The following is a 14,284-nucleotide window of genomic DNA, read 5'->3' as shown; positions in this document are numbered from 1 at the left end:
AAATAGTGAAAACAATGCTGAGCAAAAAGAACAAAGCTAGAGGCATCACACCACCTGACTTCAAAATATACTACAAATCTAGAGTTACCAAAACAGCATGGTACTGGCACAAAAACAGACACATAGATCAATGGAACAGAATATAGAGCCCAAAAATAAATTCACACACCTACAGCCAACTGATTTATGACAAAGGTGCCCAGAACATACAATAGGTAAAAGAAAATCTCTTCAAAAAACAATGCTGGGAAACTTGGATATCCACATGCAGAAAAAGTAAGACTGACCACTTATCTCTCACCACATACAAAAACCTACTCAAAATGTATGAGACTTAAATGTAAAACCTGAAACTATGAAGCTACTGCAAGAAAACATGGGGCAAACATATCACGACATTGGGTTGGGCAAGGATTTTTAAAATAAGACCTCAAAAGCACAGACGAAAAAGCAAAATCAGACAAATGAGATTACATCAAATTAAAACCCTTTTTCACAGAAAAAAAAAACAGAATGAAGAGACAATCTACAAATGGGAAAAAATATTTGCAAACTATACATCTCACAAGGGGTTAATATCTAGAATACATAAGGAACTTAAACAACTCAACAGCAAAAAAAACAAATAACCCCATTTAAAAATGGGCAAAAGACTTTAACAGACATTTCTCAAAAGAAGACATGCAAATGGTAGACAGGTATAAGAAAAAAGTAAATAGTTTAAGCCAAAATAAATGATTTCAACTCATTAGATTATGATAGAACATACTTACCAAATGCCCTCTATTTACATAAATATCATACGAGCATTTATCATATCACTTCTGGGGGTATTAATCTATCAATCCCACCTAATATCATCCCTCCTATGCCTAGAAGGAATAATATTATCATTATTCATCATAAATACCCTTATCATTTTAAATATACACTTCATCCTAGCAAATATCATACCCATTACTCTACCAGTATTTGCTGCCTGTGAAGCCACGGTAGGCCTTGCTTCACTAGTTTCAATTTCCAACACATATGGTTTAGGCTATGTACATAACCTAAATTTACTTCAATGCTAAAAATAATTATTCCTAGAATTATACTACTACCAATAACATGACTCTCTAAAAATTATATAATCTGAATCAATATGGCTACCCACAGCCTAATCATCAGCTTCATTGCCCTATTATTCTTTAACCAATTCAACGATAATCTATTCAACTTCTCATTAACTTTCTCCTCTGATCCGCTAATATCACCCCTTCTAATGTTAACAGCCTGACTACTACCTCTTATAACTATAGCAAGCCAGTACCACCTCTCCAGTGAATCACCCCTATGGAAAAAACTGTATTTCCATATTGAGTTCCCTACAAATTTTTCTAATCATAGCATTTACAGCCACAGAACTAATTGTATTTTATATTCTCTTTGAAGCTACACTTATCCCTACCTTAATTATTACCACCCGATGGGGTAACCAACCAAAACACCTCAATGCAGGTACATATTTCTTATTTTACACACTAGTGGGATCCCTCCCCCTACTTATGATACTTACTTGTGCCCAAAATATCCCAGGCTCACTGAGCATGATAATAATAACATTTAGTACTCAAGAACTACCAATCTCTAGATCCAACAATCTCATATGATTGGCATGAATAATGGCCTTCATAGTAAAAACACCCCTATACCAACTTCGTCTATGACTTCCCAAAACCCATGTATAAGCCCCTATTGCCGGCTCAACAGTACTTGCAGCAGCGCTCCTAAAATTGGGCGGCTATGGCATAATGCGACTTACCCTCATCCTCAGCCCTCTGACAGAACATATATCCTATCCTTTCCTGATATTATCCTTATGAGGCATAACTGTGACAAGCTCTATCTGTCTACGACAAACTGATCTAAAGTCAGTCACTTATTGCATATTCCTCCGTAAGCCACATGGCACTTGTTGTTGTAGCTATCCTCATTCAAACCCCCTGAAGTGTTACCGGTGCAATTATCCTCATAATTACCCATGGACTTACTTCGTCCCTACTATTCTGCCTAGCAAATTCAAACTACAAGCGAATCCACTGCTGAATCATATTACTCTCTCGAAGACGTCAAACATTACTTCCACTAATAACCTTTTGATGACTCACAGCAAATCTCACCAACCTTGCCCTACCTGCCACTATTAATCTAGAAGGAGAACTCCTTGTAACAATGGCTTCATTCTCCTGATCAAACATTACTGTCATGCTCATAGGACTTAGTATATTAATCACAGCCCTTTATTCCCTCTATATACTTGTCACAACACAACGAGGAACACTAACATACTATATTAACAGCATTAAACCTTCCTTTACACTAGAAAACATACTAATATTTACACACCTTTCACCAATTCTCCTACTATCTCTAAATCCTAAAATTATTATAGGACTTACACCTTGTAAATATAGTTTAATCAAAACGTTAGATTTTGGGTCTAATAACAGAAGTCCGCAACTTCTTATTTACCGAGAAAGTATGCAAGAACTGCTAACTCATGCCCCCATGCCTAACAACATGGCGTTCTCAACGTTTAGAGGATGAGAGTTATCCATTGATCTTAGGAACCAAAAATATTGGTGCAACTCCAAATAAAAGTAATAATCATGTATTTTTCCATTACTATAATAACCTAATCTCCTTAACCTTACCAATTATTATTACCTTTATCAACCCTCGCAAAAAGAACTCATATCTATACTAAGTAAAAACAGCTATCACATGCACTTTCACCATTAGCCTCATTCCCACAACATTCGTGTGTACAGACCTAGAAGCCATCATCTCAAACTGATATTGAACAACAATCCAAACCCTAAAAGTCTCATTAAGTTTCAAACTAGACTACTTCTCCATAATGTTTATTCTAGTAGCACTATTAATCACTTGATCTATTATGGAATTCTCAATATGATACATAAAGTCAGATCTGAACATTTATCAGTTTTTCAAATACCTACTTATTTCCTCACCACAATATTAATTCTAGCTACCGCCAACAACCTTTTCCAACTTTTTATCAGATGAGAGGGCGTAGGAATTATATCTTTTCTACTAATTGGCTGATGACATGGCCAAGCAGATGCTAACACAGCAGCGTTCAAGCAATTCTATACAATCGCATTGGTGACATTGGCTTTAATTTTAGCTATAGCATGATTCCTCTCATCCTCCAATACATGAGAGCCTCAACAAATACTTATCCTTAACCCTACCCCCAACCTTCTTCCATTAATTGGTTTTCTCTTAGCAGCAGCAGGAAAATCAGCCCAACTTGGCCTCCACCCCTGACTTCCTTCCGCTGTGGAAGGCTCAACCCCAGTCTCAGTCCTGCCTGACTCTAGCACTATAGTTGTGGTGGGAGTTTTCCTACTTATCCGCTTCCACCCCTCAACATCACTAATCATCACGGAAATGCAAATCAAAACCACAATGACAGCTGGGCGCGGTGGCTCAGGCCTGTAATACCAGCACTTTGGGAGGCTGAGGTGGGTGCATTACTTGAGATCAGGAGTTCCAGATCAGCCTGGCCAACGTGGTAAAACCCTGTCTCTACTAAAAATACAAAAATTAGCCAGGTGTGGTGGCACATGCCTGTAATCCCAGCTGCTCGGGAGACTGAGGCAGAAGAACTGCTTGAACCTGGGAGGCAGAGGCTGCAGTGAGCTGAGATTGCACCACTGCACTCCAGCCTGACAGAGCGAGATGTTGTCTAAAAAACAAACAAAACAAAAAACCCATAGTGAGATGCCACTTCACTCAAGTTAGAATGGCTATTATCAAAGAAACAAAAGCAAACACATGTTGGCGAGGATCTGGAGAAAAGGGAACACTTATGCACTGTTGGTGGTATTTAAATTAGTACAGTCATTATGGAAAATAGTATGCCAGTTCCTCATAAAATTACAAATAAAAAATACTATATGATCCAGCAATCCCCATACTAAGTATACAGACAAAGAAAATGCAATCAATATGTCAAAGAGATATCTGCACTCCCTATTTACTGCAGCATTATTTACAATAGCCAAGTTATGGAATCAACCTAAGTGTCCAAAAATGGATATATGGATAAAGAAAATGTGATATTTATAAGCGACAGAATACCATTCAGCCATAAAAAAGAAGAAAATTCTGACATGTCTGACAACATGAATGAGCCCAGAGAACATCATGTTAAATGAAATAAGCAAGACTCACAAAAAAATCTGCATGTTCTCACTCATGTGGAATCTTTGTTTAAAAAGTTGATATCGTAGAAGCAGTGAGTAAAACAGCAATTATGGAGATGAGAGGGAAGGAGGGAAGGGAAGATGAGGAGAGGTTAGTCAGTGGGTACAAAGTTACAATTAGATAGGAGGAATAATCTCTGGTGTTCTATTGCACAGTGGGGTGACTATGGTTAACAGTAAGGCATTCTGAGTTGGGCACTGTGGCTTGAGCCTACAATCCTAGCTACTTATAAGGCTAAGGCAGGAGGATTGCTTGAGCTCAGAAGTTCAAGACCAGCCTGGGCAACATGGTGAGATCCCATATTTAAATCAATCGATCAATCAGTAAGGTGTTGTATATTACAAAATAGCTAGAAGAGAGGCTTTTAGAGGTTCTCACCACAAAGAAATGATAAATGCATGAGGTGATGGATACACTACCCTGATTTGATCATTATACAACACATATATGTATTGAAATATCAAATTATAACCCTGAAATATGTAGTTATGAAGTATTAATTAAAAATAACAAAGAAATTTCTGGAGTACCAAAAAAAAACCAGACATTGCTTAATTATGCATGTATACTGTCTCCTTTTAATATTGTTGAATTTTTAAAATAATAATAATTTAAATATTCACATATTTTTATTATCTGTCCTTCCTTTACTGGACTTTTAGCTCCCTGGAGAGCAGATTTTGTCTCTCTTGTACACAGCTGCACCTCCAGCCCCCAGTTCGATACCCAGTACAGTAAGCACATAGTATGACCTCAATAAATATTGCCTTGTTACTGAAGCCATAGACATTAGCCTCTGATGTCTGTGATGAGGATGGAGGGGCTGGTAAAGAAGAGAGAAAAGCAAAGTTGACTGAAGACTCCAATCCTGAATTCCCAGAAGAGCACTACGGCCATTCCTTCAAATGGAAATTCAGGAGCTCCTGGAGAAGGCTGGGAAGATGAGCTCAGAAACATGTATGCTGAATGTGAGGTCCAAGGGCTAAACAGAGGTAGGATATCTAGCGGGCTGTTAATGAGATGGGCTCAAGCAAGTCATTCATTGGCCCAGCAAATGTTTAACAAGCTCACAATATATCAGGTCAGGGGCTGAGGATATAAAGTTAAATGAAACAGGGTCTCTGCCCCCCAGGAATTCAGAGACGAGTGGGCCAGAGATGGCAACTTTGGAGACGTTTTCATGGAGGTGCCCATGGCCTCTAGATATAGCTAAAGCTGCCAAGAGGAGAGCATGTGGCAAAGACAGAAGGCAATCTGTCAGAGCAGTGACAAATAGAATGCCAAAGATAGCACATAAGTGCTCAGGAAATAGGAGTGAGTGATAAATAAACAAAGGAACAAATAAAAGGCCCCCATGCTTTTGTTCACACTACTCCCTCTGCCCAGCATATCTTTCACCTGATTCTTTACCTAACATCTATTTGTCATTTCTAGAAGCTTCCTCTCATCCTTCAAATCTGGGCAAGGTAGTCATTCTGCATGTTCCCGTAACACCTATACTTCACAATGTGCACTTACCAGCTGGGGATGCCCTTCCCCGTCTGTTTGTCTATCCCTCTAGCTTATAAGCAACCTGAGGGCAATGACCCTGTCTTTTTTTTAACTTTATCTTCCTTTCCAGGTCCAGGCTGGTACTCAATACAAGGTTGCTAGATGGATGGATGGATGGATGGATGGATGGATGGATGGATGGATGGATGGATAGATGGATAGATGGATAAATAGATAAACAGAAAGGTAGGCAGATGGATGAACAGGTACATGGACAGAACAATTTAGAACTCTCACCCTTACCAAAGGTGTTGAATGAGAGTAAAATAAAAAATAAATAAAACTAATTAATTAAAAATGAAAGAAAAAAAAGAACTCTCACCTTGGGACCAAGACCTTCAGATGATTACACAGAGATTGAATATACCAGCTGCCTTCCTCCACATGCCGAAAGGATACATAGCCTGGGACAGTGGCCAGACCAAGTAGGAAGTCAGCCTCGACGGGAATACTGTCCTGCAGGGAAGTGGGTGCCTGCTCAGGGTTCAGAGCATCTGCTTCGATGGATTTGGAAAGCTGTATCTTTTCACCTTGGCAGGCCTGGATGAAAAAGAGTTTAGGTTTTTCAGCCAGTCCAGGGCACTGCAGGGCTGTGAAGTGAGACATGATTTCCCGAATGGGAATGAGGGCCTCATCCGAAGAGTAGACAGCTCCGTCTTCCCCATGGGTCAGAATACAGAACACGAAGCAGTCCCCGTCGGCATGGGCTGGATTGCACTTCTCCTTCTGCAGGACCTCCTCCATTTCCCCTTTCGTCACATTATTGTATATATGCACTGTGAACCCAAGCCACTGGAACACACCCTTCAGGATCTCTGTTTAAAAAAGAAAAAAAAAAGGAGAGAGAGAGAGAGAAAGGGGAAATAAAAAAATGATGCAAAACAAAAGGAAGAACTTAAACAAGGCCGGGTGCAGTGGCTCACACCTGTAATCTCAGCACTTTGGAAGGCCGAGGCAGGTGGATCACTTGAGGTCAGGAGTTTGAGACCAGTCTGGCCAACATAGCAAAACACCATCTCTACTAAAAATACAAAAATTAGCCAGGTGTGGTGGCTCACGCCTGTAATCCCTGCTACTCGGGAGGCTAAGGCATGAGAATGGCTTGAGCCTGGGAGGCAGTGGTTGCAGTGAGCTGCAACTACACCACTGCACTCCAGCCTGGGCAACAGAGCAAGACTATGTCTCAAAAAAAAAAAATGAAATGATGCTAATAGTTACAAAAATTGCACAGCAAATAGCCTAAAGCTTTGGATTATTTTTATTTTCATAACCATAAAATCTTACAATGAATCTCCTATCATGTAATACCCAGTGTTGTCACAACAGTCCTGAGAATTGGCAGTGGCCAGTGTTTCATTTCATCTGTTTCACAGTTGAAGAAGCTGAGGTCTCTTGACTCTCCCATGATCACACACCTAGTTAGTGGTGGAGTTGGAGCTCACACCCAGGTTGTCTCGTGCCAGTCCAGCATGCTCTCCCCCAGTACACGCTCTCCTCTATTCAGAATTGTGAATAGTCAAAGACTCTTGCTACTCTTTAGCAGACTGGGTGATGCCCCAGGGATATACAAGAGGCTCAGAAACATAATAATCATCCTTACACATATATGGAAAATAAAAGTCACAGAAAAAAATGTGAAAATAAAAAATAATTTTAAGATCCCCAATTTGCACTTGATAAACTATGCTAGACTTTCTTACCAGCATCTTTATGGGTTCCTCGTCTGTCCCGCAGGGAGATAAAGCTGTGGTTGTTGACAATGACACAGAGGCCTCTGTGGTTCCGATCCATCCTGTACGTAGGTGCCCACTTGAAGAACAGATAGAGCCACTTAGTAGGAATCCTCGTCTTAGGGCCTTAAATGTTTCTAACCAACCATACCAATGGGTCCACTGTGAGGAAGAGCAGGATGTATCTCTCCATGCCAGTTGTTTAAACCATGTTTGTTGTTGTTGTTGTTGTTGTTGTTTTGCAACAAAGTCTCACTCTTATTGCCCAGGCTGGAGTGCAGTGACACGATCTCGGCTCACTGCAACCTCTGCTCCCAGATTCAAGGGATCCACCTGCCTCAGGTGCCCACCAACACCCCCAGATAATTTTTTATTTTTGGTAGAAGTAGGGTTTCACCATGTTGGCCAGGCTGGTCTTGAACTCCTGACCTCAAGTGATCTGCCCACCTCAGCCTCCCAAAGTGCTGGGATTACAGGCGTGAGCCACCATGCCTGTCCAAAACCATGTTTTTATACTCTAGTCTAAACCCCTTGGAATATTTATGCCACATTATTTCCAAAGTCACTTTTTTTTTTTTTTTTTTTTGAGACGGGAGACTTGCTCTGTCGCCCAGGCAGGAGTGCAGTGGCGCGATCTCGGCTCACTGCAAGCTCAGCCTCCCAGGTTCACGCCATTCTCCTGCCTCAGACTCCGGAGTAGCTGGGACTACAGGCACCCGCCACTGCGCCCAGCTAATTTTTGTATTTTTAGTAGAGACATTTGAAAGACTGGGGATTCTGACCACTCTGCAACTCACTTTTACTGCATAATTGTGATCTGAATAAAATTTCAAAGATTCTTTGTTAAGTCCTAGAGCCCAGGACAAAGGATAAATCTCATTTGCACTGAAGATCAGACACTTCCTTTCTTTCAGGATGCCACTCCCAGTATCAGAGGCAGAGAGTCCTCAAGATTCTGGCCCTAGTGTGGAATTAGCTAATTAATTTCAAGGGGAAATACCAGGTCCTGATTAAAATTCAGACTTCGGCCGGGCGCGGTGGCTCAAGCCTGTAATCCCAGCACTTTGGGAGGCTGAGACGGGCGGATCACGAGGTCACAAGATCAAGACCATCCTAGCTAACATGGTGAAACCCCGTCTTTGCTAAAAAAATACAAAAAACTAGCCGGGCGAGGTGGTGGGCGCCTGTAGTCCCAGCTACTCGGGAGGCTGAGGCAGAAGAATGGCGTGAACCCAGGAGGCGGAGCTTGCAGTGAGCTGAGATCTGGCCACTGCACTCCAGCTCGGGCGACAGAGCAAGACTCCGTCTCAAAAAAAATAAAAAAATAAAAATAAAAAATAAAATAAAATAAAATAAAAATAAAATTCAGACTTCACCTGGTTTGGCTGGAGAAGCGCAATCATGAAAGTTAAGAAAATGGAATATGTATATTAATATTGTCAAACCCAGGGTTTATGCAAAATTATCTTCATTTTCATATTAGCAACACGAATGAAGAAAGCATATGCAAGGATTTCATGAGACAACATAAATATCAAAGATTTTTTTCAGATGGTTCACTTCTGGAGTGATCTGATGCCTTCAAAAAAAGGGAAATCTCTTTTGTAATTTTATTTCTGAGTATAAAAATAATATACAAAGTGGCATGATGGTACTCGGGTGGCTGAGGCAGGAAAATTCCTTGAGCTTGAGAGTTCAGGACAAGCCTGGGCAATATAGCAAGACCACCATCTTTAAAGATATATGAATATATATATGTGTGTGTATATATATCTATATACTTAATATACAAGTATATATAAAGTATACTTATATATAAAGTATATATATAAATGTATATATTCTTATATATAAAAATGGCTGATATATATTCATATATAAAGATGGCTGTATATTCAGTTTTAAAAATTCAATATATAAATATAAAAATTCAATATATAAATTCACAGTAGGAATTTAAAAATATGTGCAATTAGTTTTGAAGACTATTGTAACCAGCATGTGATGGCAAATTAGCTGAGCTGCTTTAGCAGAGCCTCTGTGCAGCTAAAATCATCCTTGAAATCATGGTACATCTTTATCCAAGCAGAAAATAAGTGGCTTCAATGGATAAGAAAAGAAACTACCCCTCTCCAGAAATAACCCAAAGGGTAAGCATGACTCAAAGTGCAATAGCATTTCCTCCATAGTCAAAGGGATCAATCACTTCTGATTGATAAGAAAAAGGTGGGAAGAACAGAGATCATTATAGAGAGAGGGAGAAACAAGTTGGAAACAAACAGCTTGGAGCCCTTAAAGTCATCAAAGGCCAGAACCTAGGGAGAGAGCCCCTAAAGAAACCGTCCTTTTGATTGAATTTGGGAAAAAAAAAAGTTTTTTATTAAAAACAGAGAAAAAAGAAACCATCCAGACCTTTGTGCTGGTTTCAGAGTTTAGAGTGTTAGCAGATGCTCCTTGCAACCCCCTGGAGACCAGGCTTGGTGCACCATCTATGGCTCTGTTACCTAGAAAGAGAGGTACTCAGACTCCAAATATCTTCCCCAAGCACTTAGATTTCTTTACTGATAATTTTCGCATCTAATTCTGGAGAATTATGCTTCTCTCAAGGCCCTCCTGAGACAATTCAGCCACCATGCCTTTCCTGATAGGAGAGACTGACGTGTCTTCGCATTCCTTTTTGCTTTGTCTGGGTTGGAAACTATGCTGCTGGCAGGGATTGGGTGGGGAATTGATTAAGATTGCATGGATCAGCTCAAGGGTTCCAGGTCAAGTATGGTTGGGTTGAGTCAGCATTTATGTCACTGGATATAAAGAGGCTAGGTGGACCTCGAGAAGAAAAAAGAGGGAGACTGGGCATGGTGGCTCATGCCTATAATCCCAGCACTTTGGGAGGCCAAGACGGCAGATCGCTTGAGCCCAGGAGTTCGAGACCCCATCTCTAGAAAAAAAAAAAAATACAAAAAATTAGCTGGGCATGGGGACACACACCTGTAGTCCCAGCTTCCTGGGACGTTGAGGTGGGAGGATCACCTGAGAGGTCAAGGCTGCCGTGAGCTATGATGGCACCACTGCACTCCAGCCTGGGCAACAGAGTGAGACCCTGCCTCAAAAAAAAAAAAAAAGAAAGAAAAGGAAAAAAGGGAAAAAGAAAGTTCCAGCTGGGCATCAGCTGAGGATCACACTGCTTTGAAGTGTTCCTGCCAGCTCCCTGATTCATCTGGATTCTGTCACAGAGAGAAAGTCAGCGATGGGTTATTTGTCACATGACACTAACAGGAAAATGTAACATCAAACAGTTTTCTTTTTCCATTCGCAGAAAATTTGTAGTAGAATCCACCAAATTCTGTCCTTGTCTCTGGGGCATGAGTTGGTTATTAACTACTGCTAAGGGTCAGTCCTCAGGCTGAGCAAGTCCATATTCCCCAGACCAGAAAACACAGCAAAAGGGATCCAAGCTTCAGTGGCTCAGAGCACCTATAAATTAATTCCTCCTTACCATGGGAGGAGGTAACGCTCCAGGGGAAGTCACGTCTAAATTTTGGAACCGCAGAATTGTAAAGCTGAAAGAAACTGCCTTATTCTTCAGAGGGGTGAAGCAGTCACCTGAGCTCACATAAATAGACAGTGGGAGAGCCTAGTCTTAGGAGAGTAAGCTCTGGAATCAGACTGCTGGGTTCAAATCCCAGCTTCGCTTCTTTTTAGCTGCAGTGCCTTTTAGCTGCAGTGCAAAGCACTAGATTTCATGGGTCTCAGTTTCCTCATCATTAGTGAGAATAACAGTAGTACCTACCTCCAGTGATTGGAGGGCTGAATGACATAATCCCTGGAATCTCTCTGAACAGTGCCTAGTACGTGACAAGTGCTTAACCTGGTCAATGTTATCAACATCATAGCACACAACCTCCATGTTAGGCAAAAAGAGAAATTGCTAGCAAAGCTGTGTGTCTTGGACTCTGAAGGATAATTTTCCAGAAAAATAAATAAATAAGGAATGGTCTGTGACAAACTTTCGATACCACAGAAAGACTTCGCCAAAGCCTGTTTGTTCATAAGCAGTTTAACCTGATGGCAGATTCTGGAATATTTTCCTAAGGTTATGGTTTCTGGGCAGGGATTCAGGGAACTAAGCACACTATCCTCAAGTCCCTCCTCTTGCTTCTTCTCTCCCTCTGAAGCAACATGTGGAACCACTCCATAGAGGACACGCGCCCAGACTGCACATTCTGCTGTCACTACTGGTCTGAAGGCTTCAGCCCTGCTGGGGACTGTTTCTGCTGCACAGAGGGTGACGTAATTCTGAACGGTGGAGGGAGAACAGCTGCCTGCAGTCTCTAGAATCTGCTATACTAGGCATTCAGAGCAGAAACCACCCAGCCCTCTCCATACTGCCATAGAAAAGCCTAGTATAATCCATGCATTCAATGTCTTGCCCTGAATTGGAATAAAAAATGAATTATTCATTATTTGTAAAGTCTCTCTTCCAAGTCACCTTGAATTCCTTGGTATATATCAAATATGTCTATCCCTGCCATACTGATCTAAGTTGTAAAAAGTATATTAGAAACACCTACCATTACTCCTTGCATGCTTATCTTGCTGGGACTCCTCCTGCTGAGGAAAAAAAAAAAAAAAGGCATAAAACGTAGGAAATTCACACAGCATGAGGAACAAAAACTAGACTTGATGCAGGGAAGCACAGATATCTAATCCACAGTCATAGAAAAGGTCACTGGGCCAGTTGCGGTGGCTCATGCCTGTAATCCCAGCATTTTGGGAGGCCAAGGCAGGTGGATCACCTGAGGTCAGGAGTTTGAGACCAGCCTGACCAACATGGTGAAACTCTACCTCTACTAAAAATACAAAAATTAGCTGAGTGTGGTAGCCAACACCAGTAATCCCAGCTACTCAGGAGGCTGAGGCAGGAGAATCGCTTGAACCCAGGAGGCAGAGGTTGCAGTGAGCCGAGATGGCGGCACTGCACTCCAGCCTGGGTGACAGAGCAAGACTCTGTCTCAAAAGAAAAAAAAGAAAAGTTCTTTGGCAGGAAATGGGAAGAGAACCAACTCTCTCCATCCAAAGGAGAAGGTTCACAAAGACGCACTGGCAAAAATACAGTGTGACATACACTCAAGGGTACTTATTCATTGCAGCATTATTTGCACTAAGGACTGGAAATAGCCTAATGTCCACTAATAGGAAGTGGTTGAAAAACCGTGGTATGTCCACATAGTGGAGTAAGATGCCAAGGAAAGCCTCTATACCCTTCTCCAGGGGAAGCTGTCATATGGAGAAAGCAAAATGAAATGGTATTTGAGTATACTACCTCTTTTGTAATAAAGGGAAGATATGGGTTGGATTTTCTTCAAAAGTAACAATAAGATAAATCAAAAAACAAATAAAAATGGTAATCGAGGCAGGGAGGAGAGGCAAGGATGCACTACTTTGGGCATATGTTAATGTTTTATATAATTTAATACAAAGTTAAAACAAAGTCTAAGACCCTGTCTTTTCTGCACCCTCCTCCCCATTCACCATTACCCCCTTCCCCCTATGACTCTCAGCCATCAGCCTGCAGCAGAAAGCCCCCAAGGGGACCTGACCAAGGTGTGGGGGAAGGGCTGCCCCTGACCTGTGTGAGGGGACTGACAAATCACCCCCAAGTTCCTGCGGATGCCTCCCTGCTCAAGCCCCCAGGTTTCGGAGCTGCACAATACTGTCATTTGCTCCCCCAGCTCTGGGGGAACAAATGCAAAGGAGACTTAGCTTCACTTTCCAAAAGGCTTCCTGCCTTTCTTTTCATAAGCCACTGTTCCCTTCCTGCAGAATCCTAGATTTCTTCTAAGCGGCAGACAAGGACCTGGCCAGACTGCCTTCTGGTTTTGTCCAGCAGTTGAGTGAGTCTTCTGGGACTAGGGGCAATGCAGACACAGCAGCAGGCTCTGCCCAGCCCCTCCAGGCCCTGGCTTTCCTTGATTTGTTCTTCCCTTGGCTGATAAAGTCAGCCAGAACACGGACTAGAAAAAAGATTTAAGGTCTAATCTGCGTTTCTTCTCCTGAGAATGTTGCATCCTCTGTTGACACCTCTCAAGTCTCTATGTCAGAGAGGAATGAATGAATGAATGAGTGAGTGAATGTCCCACAGCCTGGCCACACTCAATCATCTTTCAACTTCTTTTGATTGTTTTCAAGAGGAGTCCAATAGGGCCTTATAAAGAAGCAGGTGTTAGGTCTCCTCCATAAAGAGACATGCCTCTCCTTAGGAAAACGTTATGCCACACTCAAAAAAAAACTGATTTGGCCGGGCACGGTGGCTCACGCCTGTAATCCCAGCACTTTGGGGGCCGAGGCAGGTGGATCGCCTGAGGTCAGGAGTTCGAGACCAGCCTGGCCGACATGGTGAAACCCCATCTCTACTAAAACTACAAAAAATTAGCTGGGTCTGGTGGTACGTGCCTGTAATCCCAGCTACTTGGGAGGCTGATGCAGGAAAATCACTTGAACTTGGGAGGCAGAGGTTGCAGGGGGCCGAGAAAAAAATCAGTTCAATTTTTAAACACATTAGGAGATGTTGCTTAAAATTCAATGAGAGTTTCTTCTCACTGAGCCTAATTATTGGCAGTGTTTTTTTAAATTAAAAAAAAATCCTCAGGTGCTTAAGAAACATGAGACATTTCACCAAGTTTTATTTTATTCATCACTTGACGGAGAGGGAAAGGGCTGCCCAG

At 41.7% G+C, this 14,284-nt stretch overlaps 1 protein-coding gene and 1 pseudogene across 1 annotated transcript in view; one reads left to right on the top strand and one right to left on the bottom strand.

Moving 5' to 3' along the window:
* CASP10 (caspase 10) overlaps positions 1 to 14,284 on the bottom strand; it is a 40,320-nt gene that overhangs the window by 4,953 nt on the left and 21,083 nt on the right. The window contains exons 6-9 of the mRNA XM_015110720.3: positions 12,131 to 12,170; positions 9,972 to 10,063; positions 7,530 to 7,638; positions 6,152 to 6,644 (exon numbers count right to left, since the gene is read on the bottom strand). Of these exons, the coding sequence (XP_014966206.3) occupies positions 6,152 to 6,644; positions 7,530 to 7,638; positions 9,972 to 10,063; positions 12,131 to 12,170 (734 nt within the window). The remainder of the gene's footprint in view (positions 1 to 6,151; positions 6,645 to 7,529; positions 7,639 to 9,971; positions 10,064 to 12,130; positions 12,171 to 14,284) is intronic.
* On the top strand, positions 1,067 to 2,589 carry LOC144333554 (NADH-ubiquinone oxidoreductase chain 4 pseudogene; annotated as a pseudogene).

The sequence above is a fragment of the Macaca mulatta genome, chromosome 12, assembly GCF_049350105.2.
Source record: "Macaca mulatta isolate MMU2019108-1 chromosome 12, T2T-MMU8v2.0, whole genome shotgun sequence".
In the NCBI taxonomy this organism is placed as follows: Eukaryota; Metazoa; Chordata; class Mammalia; order Primates; family Cercopithecidae; genus Macaca; species Macaca mulatta.
This window is presented reverse-complemented; position numbering and strand designations above follow the sequence as displayed.